The sequence below is a fragment of the Podarcis gaigeae genome, assembly GCF_964106915.1.
Source record: "Podarcis gaigeae genome assembly, chromosome: 6".
Classification (NCBI taxonomy): Eukaryota; Metazoa; Chordata; class Lepidosauria; order Squamata; family Lacertidae; genus Podarcis; species Podarcis gaigeae.
The window spans coordinates 42821081-42844164 of record NC_139682.1 but is presented as its reverse complement, the minus strand read 5'-3'; the positions used below and the strand labels follow the sequence as shown (position 1 = coordinate 42844164).

The 23084-nt window shown below is 43.7% G+C and overlaps 1 protein-coding gene across 2 annotated transcripts; it reads left to right on the top strand.

The window, feature by feature from the left end:
• The first annotated feature begins 2007 nt into the window (after positions 1 to 2007).
• OPTC (opticin) lies at positions 2008 to 20732 on the top strand. 2 transcript variants are annotated; one of them, XM_083744892.1, is made up of 7 exons: positions 2008 to 2885; positions 7012 to 7234; positions 8706 to 8859; positions 13106 to 13264; positions 15403 to 15605; positions 17266 to 17361; positions 17917 to 20732. In XM_083744892.1, the coding sequence occupies exons 2-7, from the start codon at positions 7019 to 7021 to the stop codon at positions 18085 to 18087; spliced, it is 999 nt and encodes a 332-aa protein (XP_083601018.1). In that variant the 5' UTR covers positions 2008 to 2885; positions 7012 to 7018; the 3' UTR covers positions 18088 to 20732. The 2 variants fall into 2 exon arrangements, with proteins under 2 accessions (XP_083601018.1, XP_083601019.1); XM_083744893.1 differs by lacking the exon at positions 2008 to 2885 and adding an exon at positions 5898 to 6399.
• The last annotated feature ends 2352 nt before the right edge of the window (positions 20733 to 23084 follow it).

The window sequence follows — 23084 nt, the reverse complement described above, 5'->3', positions numbered from 1 at the left end:
CCTCCACCAGTCTCCATATAAGCAGAGAAGCTTCACTTCCTTGATTTTTGCATCTTGGCATGCTATTAAAGATGCAGGGTTGTTTTTTTTAAAGCTACTACAACAATGTCATATAATTCCCTTTTAATTGCTTGGAAAGCCGGTACAATATCCATGCACTTCCTGGACTGGGCAGGCTATATGCATTGAAACTAATCAATCGATCTATTAATTACAATCAGATTCTTCTTTGCTCTCTTTGACAGCTATTTCCAATTGTTTGGTCCAGACAGAGCACAGAATATTCATCACAAAACAAGCAAATTTAATTTAATTTAAACTAAAAGTAAAATCCTAATAATGCTGTCAAACTGATTTCATTTCTTATTATGTCATGTTTCTGCCCTCCCCCCCCCCCACATAAGAAAAATGACTACAGCTGCCATAGAAGACCAAAACAGTACTGTAGTACTATTTCTGAGAGGTTTTTATGCCTATTGTGAAATGACACAAGTTATATACCCATCTCTCAAAGATGGATCTGATTGGCTTCAAATTACTCCCAGGAGCCCTGTGCAAGTAAGAATATATCTATCATCTATCTATATCTATCTATATCTATATCTATATCTATATCTATATCATCTATATCTATATCTATATCCATATGTCTATCTATCATCTATCTATCTATCTATCTATCTATCTATCTATCTATCTATCTATATCTATCTATCTATCTATCTATCTATCTATCTCTCTCTATCTATCTATTTATCTATCTATCTATCATCTATCTATCTATCTATCTATCTATCTATCTATCTATCTATCTATCATCTATCTATCTTTTTTTTAAAAAAATACATTTATATTCAAGTTATATAAAGACAGGTAAAAATAAACAAATACAACAAAAAAGTATATACAACAGTGTTCTCTTCCTTAAATTATACAACGTAAAAAAACCATAATAAAAAAAAAATCATATTCTGTTGGGCTCTACTGGGCCCTGGACTCCCCTCCACCCTTTTGGTAAGTATCGAATATTTTCCTCCCTTACGTATTTGATTTTTGAGCTTATAATCCGTCGCTGATAGAGTTGTTCTATCCCCGCCAGTTCACTTTATAAGTTTTGTCCAATATATTTCCAATATTTACTCCAATTTTGCTGAAATTTCTGTTCATCTAGATCTCGTATTCTAGCTCTTAATCTATCAAACTCAGCGTAATTTACCATTTTAACCTGCCAATCATTTATGCTGGGCATGGTTTCCAATTTCCAATGTTGTGCCAGCATAATTCTTGCGGCCGTGGTGGCGTAGAGAAATATCGTCTTGTCTTCTTTTTTAATTTCTTTACCTGTCATTCCCAGCAAGAAGGCTTCAGGTCTTTTGGGAAAGGTATATTTCAATATTTTTTTAAGCTCATTATATATTAGTTCCCAAAAGCCTTTCACCTTCTTACATAGCCACCACATATGGTAAAGATCTCCCTCCGCCTCTGCACATTTCCAGCATTTCTTATTCTTTGATCTATACATTTTGGCCAATTTCACCGGCGTATGGTACCATCTGTATAGCATCTTCCAAACATTCTCTCTCAGTGCCATACAAGCCGTAAACTTAAATTACTGTTCCACAGCTCCAACCACCTTTCAAAATCATATCATCTATCTATCTATATCTATCTATCATCTATCTATCATCTATCTATATCTATCTATCTATCATCTATCATCTATCTATCATCTATCATCTATCATCTATCTATCTATCATCTATCTCTATCTATATCTATCTATCATCTATCTATCTATCTATCTATCTATCTATCATCTATCTATATCTATCTATCTATCTATCTATCTATCTATCTATCTATCTATCTATCATCTATCTATCTATCTATCATCTATCTATCTATATCTATCTATCTATCTATCATCTATGTATGTATCTATCATCTATCTAATCTATATATCACCTGCCTTGCTTGGGCGGCAGAGCAATTTAATCCACATTAATTGAGCAAGCCAAAATTATGTGCTTGAATCCCTCCCACCACCACACAGACATACAATACTAGCATTTTGGAGGTCACCATGACCCTAAAAATAACCCTTAGAAGCCATTATGGCAAGTAAGAGCTATAGTATTATTATTGGTAGTAGTAGTAGTAGTAGTAGTATGCTTTAGTCAGGCACTAACATCATTTGAAATACATTGGTACCTAGGTCTACAAACAGCCCTGTTAATGAACTATTCGGTGAACGAACTCCACAAAACCAGGAGTAGGTGTTCCAGTTAGCAAACTTTGTCCTGGAAAATGAATGGAAACCGAATGGTGGAAGGGCAGTGGGAAGCCTCAGTAGGAAAAGCGCGCCTCAGTTTAAGAATGCTTTGGTTTAAGAATGGACTTCCAGAACGAATTAAGTTCGTAAACTGAGGTACCACTGTATTTAGGAAGGTTCCCAGAAGCAGTGTATGTCCCCAGGGTGTTCTGTGTGAGTTGAAATCATCCCCACACTACAGCCCACCTGCCAACTTTCCAAACCTACACACAATTGCAATGAAGTCTGAAATGTCACTCCCAGGCCTGCAGCATTTCATCCCAACAACAAGACCAGCTTCTTGGAGAAAAGGTTTAACTGAGCATGTTTGTTTTCTGGTGGACTTTGTTAAGGTAGCCACGGGGGGTAAAATGGGAGGGGGTAGCCTGGTGACAGATGGGCTGAGTAATCATCACCCTGATTGGCTGCCCTTTCTGCCCACCCCTCACATCTGCACAGTTGTGTTCCCTCCTCACCGCCACCACTCTCATTAAAAGCTTTTCAGTCCCATCACACACTTGGTGCTACAGGAACACCGAGCCTCTTCTCTCAAGGCAGGCAAGCAGCGAAAGTGGTATGTATGTCAATAATTGCTCCTCCCGCCCCCTTCCCTCTTCCTTGCTAACAAGCAGAGCTCAAGATCTTTCAGGCTTGGTTCAGAGAAGTTACAGGCATGGAAACTACCCAGGGATTGGGACTATTACACAAAGCACGAGTTCTTCCTGCAGTGTGAGGCTCAAAAGCTGGCCATGATATTCCCAATGCTGGATATGATCAATGGAAGATCTGTGGGGAGTAATGACCACAGTGCTCAGTTAAAGGCATCTTTCTAAATGTTCTCTTTTAGGGTTAAATTTACATGTGTCTGTATGTACACATGGGGGGGGGGGCAGAAATGGATGTTACAGATTTCTACTCAGATATGTACATCCACCCATCAATGAAAGACTGTGTGTGTGTGTGTGTGTGAGAGAGAGAGAGAGAGAGAGAGAGAGAGAGAGAGCCTCTGATAATGCTTTTATATGCTTGCAAGTGTTCTTCTGTATGGATTGTGTGTATTGCGTGTGTGCACACATATGTGTGAGTACACCTATGCTAGAACGTGGGTGGCGCTCTGGTCTAAACCACTGAGCCTCTTGGGCTTGCCAATTAGAAGTTTGGCAGTTCGAATCCCCACAACGGGGTGAGCTCCCGTTGCTCTGTCCCAGCTCCTGCCAACCTAGCAGTTTGAAAGCATGCCGGTGCAAGTAGATAAATAGGTACCACTGCAGCAGGCAGGTAAACAGCATTTCCATGTGCTCTGGTTTCCATCACAGTGTTCTGTTGCACCAGAAGCGGTTTACTCATGCTGGCCACATGACCTGGAAAGCTGTCTGTGGACAAACGCCAACTCCCTCGGCCTGAAAACGAGCTGAACGCCGCAACCCCATAATCGCCTTTGACTGGACTTAACCATCCAGTGATCCTTTATCCTTTTTTTACCTACACATATGCATTCCTGTAGAATAGTCATGTGTGTGTCTATTTTATTATATAAATAAATTTAAATATTTATATACCACTTTACTGCCTGATGGTCTACAAGGCGGTTCACTGAAGTAAACACTGAATTACAAAAGTCTAAAGAACCACTATCCACGCAACTGCAAAGGCGATACAATGTAAGAAAGACTGCAGCAATTAACCAATAAAGTAGAAACTGTATAACAAATGTATAACCACAGCATATAAAAACCATACCTTAAACAAAACCATCAGCTGTGGCATTTGAATGGCATAAATGTCATTCATATCTGACAAATCGAACGGGGGGGGGGGGGAACGGACCCTTCCCCTGTTGCTATCAACCAAATCTCCAAAGTCAAGGGTGCCTAAAAAACAAGTTAGCTCTTCCAGATCCTAAAGGTTAGATTCAAATATCTGGGTCTGAAACCATTTAGGGATCTGAAGGTTAAAACCAGCATTTATAATTGTGCCTGAAACAAGCTTAAGTAAATGTAATGTAGGCTTCTTGTATGCTTCTGTGGGCGAGCTTCTGTGTCTGTTTGCAAGTATTGGACATATGTGATGCATTGCTGTGGGAACATATTTGAATTTGTGTGTATGTCTGCATGCACCTAGGCTTGTGTAAACACCGTGTACATTGATGGTTTTATATATATACTCATTATTATTATTAATCATAAATACACAAACAGATGGAATAAATGCGTTGGCAAACACATTACGATCCAAAAATGGCTGCTGTCCAAGCACTGGCATCTTCCGAACAAAACAGATTCTTATTCCAAGAGAAGTTAATCAGTTTTAATTTCTGTCACTCAGTCTCTGTCTCTTCCTCATATTGTTCAGAGGGGGAACTTTGTACCAGACTCAGAATGCCTCAACCACTGTGGACCTCTTCCTTGTAGGTGGCCAAGGCTATGGGTTCTAGTCCTGTTCCCTTAAAGGTTTTGGATCCTTTTTGTTTTGTTTTGCCAATTGGGAAGGAAGGTGGTAGCCTGGTACCCTGGTCCTGAATGGGGTAACTGTGCCCCTGAAGGACCAGGTGCGCAGCCTGGGAGTCATTTTGGACTCGCAGCTGTCATGGAGGCGCAGGTCAATTCTGTGTCCAGGGCAGCTGTTTACCAGCTCCATCTGGTACACAGGCTGAGACCCTATCTGCCCATGGACTGTCTTGTCAGAGTGGTGCATGATCTAGTTATCTCTCGCTTGGACTACTGCATTGCGCTCTATGTGGGGCTACCTTTGAAGGTGACCTGGAAACTACACCTAATCCAGAATGCAGCAGCAAGACTGGTGACTGGGAGTGGCCGCCGAGACCACATAACACCAGTCTTGAAAGATCTACATTGGCTCCCAGTACGTTTCTGAGCACAATTCAAAGTGTTGGTGCTGACCTTTAAAGCCCTAAACGGCCTCGGCCCAGTATACCTGAAGGAGCGTCTCTACCCCCATTGTTCTGCCTGGACACTGAGGTCCAGCACCGAGGGCCTTCTGGCGGTTCACTTGCTGCAAGAAGCCAAGTTACAGAGAACCAGGCAGAGGACCTTCTCGGTAGTGGCACCCACCCTGTGGAACACCCTCCCACCAGATGTCAAAGAGAAAAACAACTACCAGACTTTTAGAAAACATCTGAAGGCAGCCCTGTCTAGGGAAGCTTTTAATGTTTGACGGACTATTGTATTTTAATATTCTGTTGGAAGCCGCCCAGAGTGGCTGGGAAACCCAGCCATATGGGCAGGGTATAAATAAAATAATAATGATGATGATGATGATGATGATGATGATAAGCTATTGCATCTCCTAGTCATGCTTTCATTCCCTCAGCTGTGAACTGAACCAAAAATAGCTTTTGACAGGGTTCATGCACTTGGCAATCTGGGAGCAAAAATGCAGGTTAAGACCTAAGGAAGAAGCATCCTCTTTATTGTCTGCAACTCACCAAGTTGCTAATGATGCCTCAGCATTCCCACTGGTGGCAGCGGAAGCTTTAACTCCCTCTTTCTGAAGCTTTGCCACCCTGGGTCTGAACGTCCTTTTCTGCTGCAGTCAAATCTGGCTTGTGAGTAAGAGGTGAAGTTGCTCTGGGCCTCTCAGGCACAGCAAAGCAGTCAGGCATGAAAATGACTGAAAGGGGAAGGAGATTAATAATCCCCTCAGGGCTGGAAGCTTCAGCCATTTGTTCCCTGGCGCTGTGAACCTCCACTGCTTGTCCCCCCCCCAAAAAAAAACCTCTTCGCCGCCTGCAAGCTCTTTATGAAGCTTGTAGTGGAGCTCCTTTTGAAAGTGCCGCAGGGCAAGGTCAGGCGGTCTCTGAAAGCACTGAAAGGTATAGTAATAAGGAGCTAAAGTGGAGGCTTTGATGAGGAGTTGGAGCAGGAAAAAGCAGCAGCCAGATTACTGAGAAGGCAGAGTTGGAAGCGTGGTGCTAGGAAGAAAGGCCTAGTGAGCAGAAAACAATATTGAGACTCCTTAGGATCTGGCTCTGCTGCAGAGAGTGGAGGCTGCTCCAGAAGGGCAAACCAACCTCAGTCTGCCCTCAGCCAACCCCTGCCTCAGAACATAAGAAGAGCCTACAAGATCAGGTCAATGACCCATGGTTTTATTTATCTATCTTATTTTATTACACATATATCCCATATTTTTCTCCATGGAGCTCAGTGTGGTGTACGTGGCTCCCTCACTCTCCATTTTATCCCCACAACAGCCCTGTGAGGTAGGTTAGGCTGAGAGGCAGCGACTAGCCCAAGGTCACCCAGTCATCTTTGCCCTCCATTCCCAAAAAGGGAGTCCATAAGGGGAACCCAGTGTGAGGGTTGCACTGCAAACCTGAATTCTAGATTCATGGGGAACCAGGGTCTTGGTGGTGTTTTCTCAGTGGTGGAAGGAAAGCACTCAGTTTACGTTCAAAAGCTAGCTCCTTTCTTTCCTCTACACAGTACTGAAAGCAGGTTCTAGACCATGCTCTGATGTCAGGTTTTGAAAGGTTCTGCCCATCACCATCCTACTGGAGTCTCTTACAACATACTCAGTGAGGTAAGATCATTTTCATTTTATGGATGCAAAATTAAGGCCCAGGTAGACCAACATGCCAAAGGGCATGGCAAAGAGTCTGTGTCAGAACAAGGAATGGTACTCACCTCGTGCTGGCTTTCTTATGGTGCCCCTGCTCTTCTTGCTCCCCACCTGACACTCAGGCACAGGATGCAGACTACAGCCTTGGTGGGCATAATATCCGCCCTGGCTCTGGCTCTGGCTGTTCCACTGAAGGAAGATGGAAAGAAGAGGGAGAAGCACAGATCTACCACTTATGACAGCCTGGATTTAGGCAACTATGACCTCAACCTGGACAACTATGGAGAGGTCATCGATCTCAGTAACTATGAAGAGAACTACGATTATGGGGACCTGGCATCAAAGGTACTATAGAATTGTGCTTGCTTCGGCAGCACATATACTAAAAAAACAAAGGTACTATAGAATTGCCACTGAAATATGAGGTCTGTTATTCAGCAGATTGTTTGTCCTGCTCAGAATTGCAGCTTTAAGTGCCTCCCAATAATTTAGCTGTCCCCAATATTCATACTCTGCCTTTCTAACAACCCACTAACTCTTGCCAGATGGTTGTGTATGTAGTGTACACATACAAAGTGGTGTATTCCGCTTGCAGAATTTGGATTACCCTTGGGCCAAATCACAATTCTGGGTGTACAGTGTGTCCACACTTATATGTAGACATAATCACCCTATGCAGAGGCATCAGCTTCTCAGCTTTTACCACCTTACCCCAGGAGCTCAACTGTCGGCAGCAATTTCAATTAGCTGTGCACCTCTCTTCCACTGTCTACCCAGTCAGAAATTGTTTCCGTCTCCCACTTACATTGTTAGCTGCAATAGATTGTACTCTCTATAAATCCTTCACCAACACTATTGTCGGGGCAGTTCATAGGCAGCCATAAATATGCTTAAGGAGACCAAAGTCTTAAAGAGCAACTGCATGCCACTGCAATAGGAGTGGGGAGATCCAGATCAGGACCCTGCTACGGCGCCAACAAAAATGACACCAATGGGATATTCCCTCCAATTGCAGCCAAGAGGGGGATTCGGAGACTGCAGGAAAGGAGGGTTAAGATCTCAAATTATCCACATGCCACTGTTCTGTTCCAATTCTGTCACCCTCTCCCCCTCTCATAACCACCTACATTTACTAGTTAAAGCAACATTTTAATGTAACTTGTGATTTAGCCCTCAGAACCAAACTAAACAAGATGCCGTTTCAGCAATTAATTGAATGATTCGATTTTTTCATATAAAAAGGTACCCAATCCAGATTGAGGCCCCCATATATGCAGGTAGGAGGTTTTAACCCTTTGTCCATCAGTGCAACCTTAGTCTGGATCCCCCTCCCCCCCACAACTGCTATTTGCATTGGAATATAAATGTCCAGTCGTGCAAATGAGAGTTTTTCTTCCCAATGCAAGTAGCAGACACAAATCTTGGTCAGAACTGCAGCAGGTGACAAAATGTTAAAGCCTCCCTCTCTGCCTACCCACTGCTACCAGGGTCCTGATCCAGATCAAGACCCCTGCATCCATACATAAAGAAATGTATTGCAATAATCAGCTGGCCTCTAATATGGTGAACTGCAATTTCCACAAGAAGAGTGACATTTCCTTTCAGCTGCTGGGAACATTAGACTATGTAACATTACCCCAGCAAGGGACACCTGAAATGTTTGTGTGCAGAAGAAAAACATCATTATGTATGAATCGCCCTTAGAAGACCAACCTGGAAACTTCTGTCCTATGTATGACTCGGTTTCCCTCTCTGAGTAAAATGGACTCTGAGCATCATAACTAATGCAATCACAAGGCCCTTGCTTTATTTACAGATTGAGGTTGGCACCCTGCCTCCTCCTACCAAGAGCTTGGTGGGGCCTCTGAGCACAACAACTGGGGCAACTGAAATTCCACAAAAGAGCCCACCAACGTCCACGGCTGCCAGGCCTCAGGGACCAAGCCTGTTTGGGTCCATAACAGATCAGGGTGAGTAAAACACCGGCACTCAAAACCATTAGTCTTTCTGCAAGGAACAAAAACTAAGGATAAGGGTGGCACATGCTGTGAGGAAATTTCAGTGTGAAGCAGCTGGTGAAATATTGCCCCAGTTGTAATGCTGGGGTCTCTTGAGGAATGTGAAGCATCTGTGTGTTTCTTCATATCCGTACAGGATAGGTTCCTCAATAGCTACAATTCATGATTGTTTGGAGTGCCATGTTAGGCTTAAGGCATCACACAATACCTGAAGGCCCAAGGAAGGGATGTTTTGTCACATCTGGGAATGAATGGCTCCTTTATTCTTTTGGGTCCTCGCTGTGATGATAGTTTCCTTGTCTTTAGCTCAAAGGGGAGAAGTGATGGTTAAGTAAGAAACAGTCTAAAAACAACAGATCACTAAATATTAAAAGCTTATTGAAATTGAAAATCTAGAAATAAATAAATCACTAAACACCTGGTCAGCTTTGCCTGCAAAGCCCTAAACAATCTGCATATATTCGGCAGCATCTGCTTCAGACTTGCCGTTTAACATCTACACAAAAACATTGAGTTGGGTTATCGGGAGTTTTGGAGTACTGCTCTACTTCTCCTTCACATCTGCAGGTGTGGCAGTAGATGGGCTGGACCATTGTCTTGCCTCAGTGATTAACTTGATGAGACCCAACAAACTGAAGCTCAATCCAGATAAGGCTGAGGCACTGTTATTGGGTGGTTCCCCAGACTGGTTGGTTTTCTTCCTCTTGATGGGGTTACATTCCCTCTGAAGGAGCAGGAACTCAGCTTGGGGGTCCTTCTGGGTCCTTTGCTGTTACTTGAAGCTCAAGTGGCCTTAGTGGCATGGAATACATTCTATCAGATGGGCTGGTGGCTCAGCTTTGCCCCTATCTAGACAGGGATAGCCTAACATCTGTTATCTATGCTCTGGTAACCTTTAGGTTAGACTACTGCAACACATTATACATAGGGTTGCCTCTGAAGACAGTTCAGAAACTTCAGTTCAGCTGGTGCAGAATTCAGCAGCCAGGTTGCTCACCGGAGCAAGATGGTTTGAGCATATTATACCAATTCTGGCCCAACTGCACTGGCTGCCAATTAGTTTCCGGGCCCAATTCAAAGTGCTAGTTTTGACCTAAGCCTTAAATGGCTCAGGACCGCAATACTTCAAGGACCGCCTCTTCCCATAGGAATCTACCTTGACCTTGAGGTGATCCTCTGAGGTCCTTCTTCATGTGCCTCCTCCACAAATGGACACAAGAATGGACCTTTTCTGTGGTGGCTCCCCATTTGTGAAATGCTCTCCCCAGGGAGGCTCACCTGGCTCCTTCATAACTGTGGGCCCTAGGCGAAAACTTTTCTCTATAACCAGGTCTTTGGCTGATTAATATTCTGTGGCCTTTTAAATGTGCTTGTGGGACTATTGATTAGTTTTTGTCTTATTGTGTATTTTATTATGTATTTTGTGTTCTCATTTTGTATTTTTCTGTTGTGAACCTCCCTGTGATTTTCAGATGAAGGGTGCTATACCAATTTAATGAATAATATATTATGGTAATAAGCATCCTTCTTCCACCATAAAACAAAAAATTCTGTTCAAGTAAAGCTTGCTTTTTTCTTTTTTTCTTTTTAAGGGAATGGTGCTGCTAGTGTTGTATTTATCTCTGCTGCCAGCTTTTATATCTTGCCTGGTTTATTTTTGTATTCCTTTGTTGTCCTTATGTTGTTTTTTCAAACTGCATGCCAGTTTTGAGTATTTTAATTGATGGGAAAAGCAGCTCCCATTTCTTTTGATAAACAAACACACACTGTTGAACATTTAAAAGAGGCGCCTGATTCTTTTCACCTCATCCCCTCTCTGCCCTATGCCCATCCATCTAACAGATGGAAAGAAAGCAAAATTTGCTCTGCTTGTACATTCAAAAAGCAAGCAGGCTTGGGCTCCTTGTTTGAAACAGGAGAGAAGCTTGATAAAGGAGCTGCTCAGAAACAAACAGAAACACCAGCAAAGCACCAAGACTTTAATGAGCAGCGACGCAGCGAAAATCGGACAGAGTAGCAATTAGATTAGTGACAATTAAAATCCTGTAGCGAGGGATAAATATCTTTATTCATTTTCTGCCACTCTGAACTGGGACAAATTAAGTAGTAGGCTGAGCGAAATTGTTGGCTTTCTGCTTTGAACTCCTCCACTAATAGATTTGGAGTCTGTTTAGTCCTCTGTATAGGAGGTTTTTTTTATTTTAAATACTCAAGCAGTTTTAATTGGTGCCTGGAATCTTGTCACTTTGACGCTGCAATGGGCTGTTGGCTCCAGACGTAACAGCAGCAATGATTTCTCAGTGCAAAAATAACTCCCATTTCCTTTCGGTTGGGTTTCTCTGAATATGAAAGGCCAAACAAAATTCCTGGGGTAACACCATAGGGTTAATAAGGCAATGTTGCACCCTTTGTATTGGACTTGGCCCAGGCTGATTCATTGCTAAGCAGCTATTTGGACTAGTGGTTTGTGATTCGTCTCTTTAATTGGAATTGACTCATTTGTTCCTCTTTTTTGCCTTTTAAAAGAACTTAGCACTCACTTGTGCAAAGAGACAATCTGACACCCCACATTTTCCATATCAGGACATCACAAAAACTCGGCCTGCTGTTTGGTCGTCCTCTCACCTGATAGCAAAATGAGAATGGCAATTCCTTCTATCCCATGCCCCCAGTTTTCAGAAAATATTTGAGTCTAGGAGAAATAGCAGATCTATCATTTATCTCTTACATTTCAATCTTACCCTTTCCTCAGGGAGCTTAATGCAGAATACAAGGTTCTGCCGCCTGTATTATACCCACAACATACCTGTGAGGCAGCCTAGGTTGAGTAAGTGTGACTGAGCAAGTGACTGGCTCAAGGTTACCTGGTGAGGTGCATAGCAGAACCATGTATGCCAGCCTGAGCTCCTTTGGGAAAAGGTGGGGTATAAATATATACCAGTATACCTGAAGGAGCGTCTCCCCTCCCATTGTTCAGCCCAGACAGGTCCAGCTCTGAGAGCCTTCTGGCAGTTCCCTTACTGTGAGAAGTGAGGTTAGAGGGAACCAGGCAGAGGACCTTCTCAGTGGTGGCACCCACCCTGTGAAATGCCCTCCCATCAGATGTTAAGGAAATGAACAGCTTTCTGACTTTATTGAAGACATCTGAAGGCAGCCCTGTATATCAGCCCTGTGTGATGTTTTGCTGTGTTTTTATTATGTTGGAAGCCACTCAGAGTGGCTGGGGCAACCTAGTCAAATGGGGGGTGTGTGTAAGTAATAAGTTGTTGTTGTTGCTGCTGCTGCTGCTGCTGCTGTTGTTGCTGCTGCTGCTACTGTTTGTTGTAATAATACAAATATACATTTTGTTTGTTTTATTGCTATGGCTGGTGGATGATGCAAATAAAGATTCATTCATTCAATATACACAAATAATAAAATGAATTTCCAGCTGACAGTTCATTATGTTATGGCTTTCAAAAGAGACAAATGTTTAACAAGATTTTTCAGGTGGAGAATTCTCAGGATCGGTTTAGCAAACAAAGGAACACAGTAAAATGCAACATCATTTCAATTAAAAAAGTAATACCAGAAACAATGCATGATGGGAAAGTATGATGTGTAAATAGAAAAATGGAAAATGCATTTTTTTAAAAAAGTAATACCAAAATGTGAGCACTTTAAGAATGGATGTGTCCAGTAGCTCTAATCCTCTAAAAATTAAATGTTTGTCTTATTCATTAAAGCAGGGATAGGGAAGTTGTGGCCTTCCAGATGTTGTTGAACTCCATCTCCCTCTTGCCCTTGCCATTATGGCCAATGCTTAGGAATGGTGGAAACTGTAGCTCAACCACTAGCAGCCCAAATGGCGAGGCAGAGCTACAGAGCCAGCCTTTTGACAATGGTGTTGCTCAGCATACCTGGGCAGTGCTGGGGTGAGGCAGCATGGCCAGGATGTGGATACCCCAGCTAGAGCACCCAATTTCCTCTGCTGGTGTGTCTGTGCAGCCACAATCACACCACCACCCTGGCCCATCCCAGTGTAATCCAGGTGAAGCTGTAGCAGTGCTGGCCTCAGGAGAGCAGCTCTGTGGCTTTGTCCCACCACATATATCATTACTGGGTTCAGCAATGATTTCTCCCTCTCTGTGGAGGGCCATTCATAAACTCTTTCACTGAGCAGGCCCACATTGACTAACACTCTCTATCCTGTCTCTAGGTCTTCCCACCTGTCTGGTCTGTGTGTGCATCAGCACCTCTGTGTACTGTGATGACTCTGATCTAGAACACATTCCACCTCTGCCCTTGGAGACCACCTATTTCTATGCCCGCTTCAACCACATCAGCAAGATTCAGGCCAGCGACTTCACCGGACTTGGTATGCTATGCTCCTTAGGGCTTCTGGTTACAGTTCTCACACTTGCAAGCTGCTTCATCCCATCTAGGCAGCCTTGTCTGTTACAAGAAAAGTCACCTGTGCAACTCTCTGCTCTTCCTCTCTACTCTCCAGATGGTGAAATAGGAAATGTGTTTGCCACACGCTTGTCTTGGAAGTGGGTATCTGAATACCAGAGTCTGTTTTCACACTGGCTCTTATTTCATAATGCAGACTGAAAGAAGATTGGGTCCTTGCCAGATTGCAAGCCAAGAATCTGACCCAATCAGGTCCTGTTTTCATGACCACAAGGTGCATGGAAGCAGCAGTGGGAAAGGAATTTGGTTTTGGGCATGTCACCACAAATTCTGTGACGTGGTGAAAGACACATAGAGCTGGCACAGCATAGGCTAGATTCCTACAGGCTTTCCCTGTGGCTATCAAATGCTAAATGGATGTGTGAACAGGCTGAAAGTGTGCTGGAAAATGTGAATGGGATGAATCTGGGCAAAATCTGGGTTGCAGTGAGCATGACATAATTGCTGCGCTACCTGGAACAATATCCACCTTTATTATGTGCTATCACAATGGATTCTGCAGTGATAACTGTGAGTTGAGTTACTAGTCTGGGCATGTAATGTTCATCTGGACATAACCTGGTTACATTCATCCCATCCTGGTGGGATTTGAGTGAACTCGCCCTTTGATCCCCAAGTCCATTAACAACTGGGCAACCATTTTGAGTTCCGACCATATGTAAAACAAATAAAGATCTGGAATAGGATTCATATGAGTACCAAACTATTCTCTCTTGCACAGTCTGATGTTAATTTGATTCCTATCATATATGATCTTTAGTGCACAAATTATGTGTACCGTATTTTTCGCTCCATAAGACGCACTTTCCCCCTCTTAAAATCTAAGGGGAAATGTCTGTGCGTCTTATGGAGTGAATGTGTGGTCCCTGGGGCTGGGGGGGGGGGACCCGGGCTTCCCCCGCCAGCCCCGACCTGCTCTTTGGGAGGGGGATGGAGGAAAGCCGGGCTTCCCCCACCGCCAGCCCCGGGGAGCAGCAGGAAGGCTGGCGCAGCCTTTCCACTGCTCCCCGACCTGTTCTTTGGGGCTGGCGATGGGGGAAAGCCAGGCTTCCCCCCACTGCCAACCCCACAAGCTCGGGGAGCAGCAGGAAGGCTGTGCTCTATATGCAAAAGAAAACGTAAGGACTTTTGCTTGTTCTGCAGCCAGGTGCCAGCATATGTAAGGCACAAAGGCTTCTTCGTGTTCGTGGTTGCAAAGCATTAGCCCCAAATAACTGTGGCCCAAATGATTTTTTTTCCCTTAACAAATAAGTATGCCAGGATCTGGCGGTGGAAAAGACTGCCCAATTTCTGCAAGGCACATACATTTGAGACCTTGTAATACACTATTCTCAGCCAGTGGAAAGCCTCAAGAGGAATGTGGTTTTCACCTTTGAAGGTTTTGAGCCAATACCAAAAGAAAAGGCTGGCATTTTGCTAGCATCTCACACAGTTTAATACCAGGGGAAACTGGTGGAAGAGAACATGTTCACTTCACAAAGCCTGTCAGCTGTGCAGTTCCTGGGCTGTGTATTGAAAGCAAGTTGTTTTGTGAGACATCAGTGTCAGAACAGCTAATTTCATTTTGATTCTTTAAAAAAAAGAAGAGGTCATATTCAATTCTGGCGCAATAGAACTTCCTCTTCTTGTTGTGCCTTTTCTAGCCCCTTGTCTGCCCACCCCCAAATCAGCTTAGGGGAAACAGAGGTACTCTTAAGAGCAGATTTGTGGGGAGGAAAAGAAGGCCTCATTGCACCAGTGGAAACTTGTTGGCATAGCACTGGATACAATCCTGTTACAATAGCAGAGGGCTCAATATTTCAGTCCACCCCCATCAAAGCCCTAGAGAAAGACAAATACAGGCAGATGATGCAGAAATGGGCTTGCACAGGGGCTATCATCAATCATCGCATCACCAATGCGAAAGGGCATCCCAGTCTACTCTCACTTTCTTGGAAGGGATGTGTGGGCTCATTTAAAATAGGAAACACTATGGTAGTGATGCACATGAACTGATCACCTGTGATCACCTGTGATTTGGCTCCCAAAACTTTTTTTCCACAGCAAAATTGAAACGAATTGACCTCACGAGCAACTTTATTTCCTGGGTGGATGAAGACGCTTTCATGATGCTGCCTTCCTTGCAAGAGCTTGTCCTTCCTGAAAACAAATTGACTTCCCTGCCTGAATTGCCCAGTTCCATTGTGCAGCTGGACGCCCGCTTTAATGCAATCCAGAGTACAGGCATTCAGCCAGAAGCCTTCAAGGTGAGCATCACTCAAATGCTGCAAGGCCTAGATTAAGACCCCTTCCACTATTTGCAGCTCCTTTTTTGATTGTTCTCATTCCGTATTGGTAAGAGAAGGTTGTTCTACATGGATGTTCTGCATCATTTCACAAGTGTTTGGGACTGGGGAGTGAGGACAGACAAGGTGAGTGAAGCATTCACATGATCTAGGGTACAAAGTGATTGCCCCGGTGTTGTGGAACTCTTAATGCAGTGTTTCCCAACCTTGTGCCTCTAGCTGTTTTTGAACTACAACTCCCATCATCCCTGACTAGCAAGACCAGTGGCAAGGGATGATGGGAATTGTAGTCCAAAAACAGCTGGAGGCACAAGGTTGGGAAACACTGTCTTAATGGACCTGAGCTATAGAGGCTGATCAATCTTGTTGATTGCAGCTACTTGCCATGTCACTGAGTCACTACAGCCCTACCTGGGATGTGGGCGAATTATCACCAGGTTTGAGCCCTCTCCTTGTGGTTTCTTGATTTGCTTTAGAACAGGAGTAGGCAACGTGGGGTCCTCCAGATGTTGTCCCAACTCCCATCAGCTCCAGACAGCATAGCAGATTATTGGGGGCGATGTCTATCAATATTTGGAGGGCATCGCTTTGGCTGCTCCTGCTTTAGACATTAACCATTGGTGATGAACCCAGCAGTGGAATTCAGGAAGGTCTGGGGATGGGGGCTCCCTTATTATTACCTTGAGGTCTCTGCATTTAACCTTTTGCCTATGTTTTATGCAAACAAACAAAAAAACACAATATAAAGCATCAGAACCACAATATAAAGCATAGAGAATCAAGACAATGTGGGATGTCTTTGCTGGTCCCAGGCACACCAGGGTTTTATGCCTATGTTTTATGCAAACAAACAAAAAAGCACAATATAAAGCTGTAGAAAATCAATATTCATTTGTACTACATCCTATGTAACAGACGTTTAGCAGGCTCCAGAGCACCCAAGACTTTTTGCCATCTGTTTGTTGAGCTTGTCTCTTGGCCTGGGTGCTTAAAGGTAAGAAGGCAGCCATTTCTGTTCCAACCTGTATGGATTCATAAAAATGAATTTTATTCATAAAAATCAGCATCTTTTCTTTTCTGCTGCACTTCATTCTCAGCATCTTGCTGTCTGTCTGCTATATTTTTTTCATAAGTTCTGTCATAATTATTGTCACTATTATTGATTTCACACCTGCACTTGCTGATTGAGGCAGAGGTGGGACAGTGGTTAAATCCTATTAGATTGGCTGGGTGCTTAGAGGTTTGCCAGAGAAAGCAGGATTTGAACACACCCACTCACCATCAGTTGAACACAGCTCCTGAACAGGTAAATATGCAAACTATAGCAATATCTGCTCCAATGGCTGCTTAGGATGGAATTCTCTGACATCCTTATGAGGAACTACAATTTGATATAATATGTTGGGTTCCTCCTATCATCTGTGAAGGTCCAGCTTCCTGTTGGGTCAGATATTTACCCCTGCACGAACCCTTAGCTGCTTTGTCCTGGATTTCAATCTGCTAGGGCCTAGCCAAGCTGACTTCTTTTGAAATTTCACATTTCCATTGAAAATCCAGGGATGCCTCACTTGAACACTCAAGGAGGCAAAGGGCTGATGGTCCTTCTTCCTTCTGCTTTCAGGATCTGAAGAAGCTGGAGTTCCTTCATCTGTCTGACAACAAACTGGACTACATCCCCATGCTGCTGCCTGAGAGACTGAGGTCTTTGCATCTACAGGTGAGAGAGTGACGATGAACTCTTTAAATGAGAGAGAGAGGGGACGCCAACAGCCAAAGCACAAGCCTCTGAGAGACTCAGTCATTTGCCATTCATTTCCTTTTGGATTACTGCTAAAAAGAAAGGAGCAGTTATAATGTGGGCTCATGCATTATCTTTGCCATTATTTCTCTAATTGCATGTGATCTGTACCTACTGATATTTTTTCCCTGTCTTGCAATTGCGATTGAACCCTAAATGGGGTCTCTTGCCAACCTCCATGACCAACGCCATGCTCCACAAGAGACCTGGATGCATTCAATCAGGCCTAAGTGTTTTGAAGTCCAGGTTGTAGTCCACCCTGGTCTATAATGGTGAAGGCCCTTTCCAGCTAGCTATCATGCCCCCAAGGCTTACTGATTGGTCTGCTTTTCCCATGGAGTCTCAGAATTCAGAACAAGGGAAAACACTAATAACTTCAAGCCTCTTCTTGATCTATGAGTGTTGGTGGTTCCCCCCCTCTCCTCCACCAGCCCCACCTGGTGATCATCTTCCCTTCTCAATTTCCTTCCCTAGAACAACAACATCCAGACCATGCACGTAGACACGTTCTGCGATAGCAGGGACCACAGCCACATCCGCCGGGCTCTGGAGGACATCCGCTTGGACGGCAACCCCATCAACCTGAGCCTCTTCCCCAGTGCTTATTTCTGCCTGCCTCGCCTGCCCACAGGTCGCTTCTATTGAATGGAGCAGCAACCATTCACCTCCAGCTGGCACCATAAGGCTAAGGGGAACAGATTTCAAGAGAAAGTGACCCTGGTATGAATTTAACTGCCAGGAAGATAGTGATGCTGCTGGACTGCTCCCTTGAACTGCCTCCACTGTCTCCCTTTTTCAACTTACCTAGTCCTTCTCATTTACTTGAGTATATCTGGTGCTGGGCTGCATAAGCACCATTAATCCTTGATTTGCCAGTGCTGGGAAGAAGAATCAATGACTCTAGTGCTATTTTAAAAAAATTAAGCAATCACTCAGTACATCTTCTTCTCCTTCTCCTTTAATCCTAATGTGCAACTGTCAAGATATTTGCTAGAAAAGATTGGCAGATCAATTGAGGTTTCCTTTTCTGAGACTCTACCTTGCAATTTCCTTCCATGAAGCAACAGCTCTGTGCAGCTTTTTGACTTGGCATCCTATTCTAAAGCATCTTCTTCAATATTCACAGCTAGTCCAGTTCTGGATCCCTGGGTTGCTCTGTAGCTGACCTTCCATTCTTGATCCCCCCCCCCAAACTCCCCCAGCCTGACACCACCACCTGCTGCTATTGTAGTTTGGGGACTTTTTGCACTTCTGCAGATGCCCCCTCTGGGTCCTGACCTTTCGACCCTCTTTATTCTGGCAGAGTATCTGCTGCATATTAATTGTGCTGCCCAATAACACAGCCTTTTGTGCAAATCACGGCCTCTTGTGGAGGATGCAGCTGGTGTGCTTCCAAGCCTACATGTAGGCTTGGATCAACACACAGGAGAATTTGTCTAAGGCTCAGATATTACAGAATCAGGACAATGTGGGATGTCTTTGCTGGTCCCAGGCACACCATCCTTCCCTTCTGGATTTGGGCCTGAAGGACCAAGGAAAATGGAGGGATGCATGAAGGGTAAGTTGTAAGAAAGCAGTTTGTAACAACATCGTGGTTGATGGAGGGACCCAGCTGTTGAGGTGTCGACCTTGACTTCTAATTTCCTGGTTTTGTTGAGTTTGAGTCAACTCAGGACTTAAACCAGCATATATATATTTAATCCTTTAAATTTCCTGGTTTTTGAAAAGCAAGTGTATTAAAATATTAGGGTCTGTTAAACATGAAAGTAGCTTTTTTGCAGCAATGATTTTTTTGAATGTACTGGTAATTGTTAGTTCTCATTGTATGGCTGAAAAGGGGGTGTGGGGCTGTGGGAGCAGGAAAGGTTCTGTGGTTACATGAGATGTGTGGTAGTAGAGCATGTATTGTATGGTTGTGTTGCGTTGCATGGTTGCAGGGCTGTGTGGTTGAGGATTGTGTGAGTGAGTGCTGTTGAGAATGATTGCAAGAAATGTAATTGTGTGGAATTGTGTCTTATCAGAAGGTTGCATTGTTGCAGTGGTGGGTGGGGCTACATGGTATGTCATTGATTGGTCAGTTGCAAAGTGTGTGTGATTGTGTGATGTGTGTGAGTGTGTGTGGTGCTCACAACAGTTTCTCAAGTTTCCAAAAGTGCCCTGGGCCCCCAAAACATTGGTGCCTCCGTGTCACTATTATATTCCAAGACTAAAGAAATACTTATTGCACATGGAATCCATTAGGTGGCTCCCTCTTCAGACACTGTAATACTGGCAAAATTCATGCTTCAAAATTCAATTTGTACAAACACTACCTTATTTCTCCAGTAGTTGCTGCCATAGATTTTAATGTGGGAGGAAAATATTAGTAGCTTTTGAACCCCTGTTGCATGCACGAACACACACTCAATCTGGATCAGGACCACAATGTGCCTAAAAGGTTAAAGCTGCCTCTAAGACATCTCCAGCTTTAAAAAACAACAGCTGCTTTTAAAGACACATATATGCTGTTCACATAACATGCAATTTGGCCCTAAATGTGTGATAATGGAGCAGGTCGTAATTGCTTAGTGCTGAGAAGAAAACACTTGGCATGTGCTCAGATGCACTATGTGGTTGTGGCAGGCTACAGTGGAGGGAGAGTTAAGATCTGGTCCCATTGTGGTCAGGCAAAGCGATCAGTTCCATTGGGCTCCTCTTCTCCCTGAACTGCTTCTATTCCAGCTGGATTTTTGCAGGACTTCAAGAATGGGTGCCTGAGTCTGCTTCTTTTCTGCCTCCTTTTACCCATTTTTACTGTGTCTCGTAGACTGAAAGCTTCTTAGCTTGTTTTTAATTATGTTATCAACGTTGCTATGGGAGGTTTTAATATGTTCTGGAGCCGTCTAATTAATGGTATACGTGTGCAATTGTTTGATTAAAATAAAATACAAACTAAAGTGAAAATTAATTTTCTAAATACTTCTGATTGATTTCTGTTAACCTAATGAAAGTTAAAGGTTAAATCCTGGGGGGGGGGGTTGTAGCCAGGCCCATGCAAAGCAGGGAAGGGGGAGGGGGGCATTGTGTACACTTGCCCTGGACCTTGGAGGGCTAAGTTGGGGGTGGGGGGCACAAGAGACTGCCTGCTTTTTTGTTTGAGTTTATAATTTTATTCTAACAAGACTCCCGCCCCCGGCCTCAGACAAGTTCTGCATGGGGTTGGTTTTAGCACTATTAAATGGCCCCATCAGTGCAAGGATTTCTGCCTGGCCAATGGAACTCCCCCCTTCCCCCCGTAAATTTGTTTTTGGGGTTCCTAGGAACACACACAGGTGGAGGCAATCCTTGTGCTGATGGGGCAGTTGAGGTGAGATCCTAAGATAATAAGTAGGTATGCTGGGTCTACTCTTCAAAATAAAAGGGTGGTCAAATCCCTCAATTTCAAACCTGAATTGCAAAGTTTACATTGCTATGAAACGGAATAAAAGTGGAAGCTCCAACACAATTTGAATGGTTCAGGTCAGAGGATCTGCGATATAGCATCCTGCCCCAGAAGCTACATTAAAATCCAGCCTGATAGATCTGTGGAGAAGTCATCTATTTCTTTAAAATTATGTGTTAGAAGAATAAATTCAAAGATCACATTTGCCCATATGTTTGTGTGTTTTTTGTAACTTCTTCCTTAAGATCTTGTTCTTAAAGTTGAATAAATACATGGAAAGTCTGTTTCAGATAGACAGAAGCCTGAAGAAACATCAAGAAGCATTTGATTCAGCACCAACCTTCTGCTAAATTCAATTAGATGGAAATGATGTGGAGGAGAATATAATCCCTTTGCTTAAGTGCGCAGTCTCTAGGAAGCCAAAGAAGAAAGGGAAGGGGGGAACATTTCACTTTGTTTATTCTTCTTCTCCTGCAGTGATTCTGCTCAACCAAAATCACACACTTCTCTGCCCCGAAAGCCCACAAGATCTGTTAGGTTTCTATGCAATTCTCATGCACAAAACACTGTTTAGTGTCTAAAGCAGAGTGATAAGAAGCGCACATGGCTGTGCCATAATGCACATAGAAGGTGGGTCACCAGTGATTGTCTAAATCCATTTTATGTGAAGCAGCCAAACCTCATTAGTGAAATCTCCATTTAGCAGTCCTATTGTTTGGGCTGGAGAGGAGAGAGAGGTTAAGGATGCTGGAGGAGGAGGAGGAGGAGGAGGAGGAGGGAGAGAGAGAGAGAGAGAGAGAGAGAGAGAGAGAGAGAGAGAGAGAGAGAGAGGAAACATTAAGGGGGGGGTTAGAAGAACTGGCATGTATTCTGTTACTGACATGGATTTACAGGGTGAGGGGTATCAGAACTTGCCTTAAATCCCCAACTCTTCACTTTAAATTTCTTTCTACTCTCTCCTAGAAAAAAAAGCAATAGAAAGCAACAAATTCCCCAAGATTTTTTGTTTAATCTCCAGTGAAATAATTTTTGCACCTATTTTTGCACTATTCTTTGGACAGCAACAGCCACCACTGTTGTTATTGTTAAAAAGTTTTATGGGGTGTCCCCCACCTCATTGCAATATTTGGGCCTACAAAGAAATGGAAAGTATTGCTTGCACAATGCAAGACAGAATTGAGTGCCTTTAAGAGAATCAGTATGCACTTTCCTTCCTTGAGCCACTAGGTGGGGCAACATAATGTTGTCAAAATACCCACCTCTGTAAACTGCTTTCTTAATCTCTGCTGTTAAGGGTTTTTATCTCCCTTCTGCTGCTGTTTTAATATTTAAACTGATTATCTAAATCAATGGGAATCGTGAGCTCCTGCCCTTCAGTTAACAGCACCGTCTATATCCTACTGGCTGGTTGCTGGGAAACACACACTTTGAATGGAACTTGTGCTAAAGGAAAAAGTAAAGAGGACGGCCGGTCCCCGCCCCCAAGAAACCTAAAGCAAAATTGCTAGGAAGAAGCATTTCTGAAACAGTGGAGTTTCTCTCTTATTGGGAAAACCGTTTCTGTTGGGTGTTGTTGAAACTGGGTATTATGACTGAGGAGGCCTCCAGACTGTCACTCTCTTGTGGGAGGGATTCACCAATTAGAGTGAATTGATGGTCTCTGTCATCCTAGTGTAATATATCACTTTTTAAAAATGGACTTTTTAGGGATGGAAAAGTGACAGGGAAACACATTGAACAGTGCAGGATGAACAAATGTTGAACCAGATGATACACCCCATAATTTGTTCCCTATTCCTAGTCGTGATCCACTGGCCTTCGAAGTTTGCACTTTCTGGAGGGGGAGCGGCAAGGCAGCAGGAGGTTGGCATGGTGCAGATATACTGGACACCTGTGCAGAGCCTGTACATACAAGGAAGTACTTGTGTGCTGGATTTTCTCTGCAGACGACCACACACTCCATTCCTGCAGTTGTTGCAGGAATGGAGAAACTATGGCTGCTGGACTACAACTCCCATCATTCACTGGCTATGGTGCCTGGGGCTGGTGGAAGTTGGAGTCCTACGCTGTCCAGAGCATTACAGCTTCCCCCGTCCCTAACGTTACAGTCTAGTGCCTGAAGGGCTCTATTTATGGAGCAACATTAGGAAAACTGAAACTCTAGAGCTTGGCCTAGTTTCTGGTGAGGGTGTGGCCCGGCTGAGCTGGTGCAGATATGTGC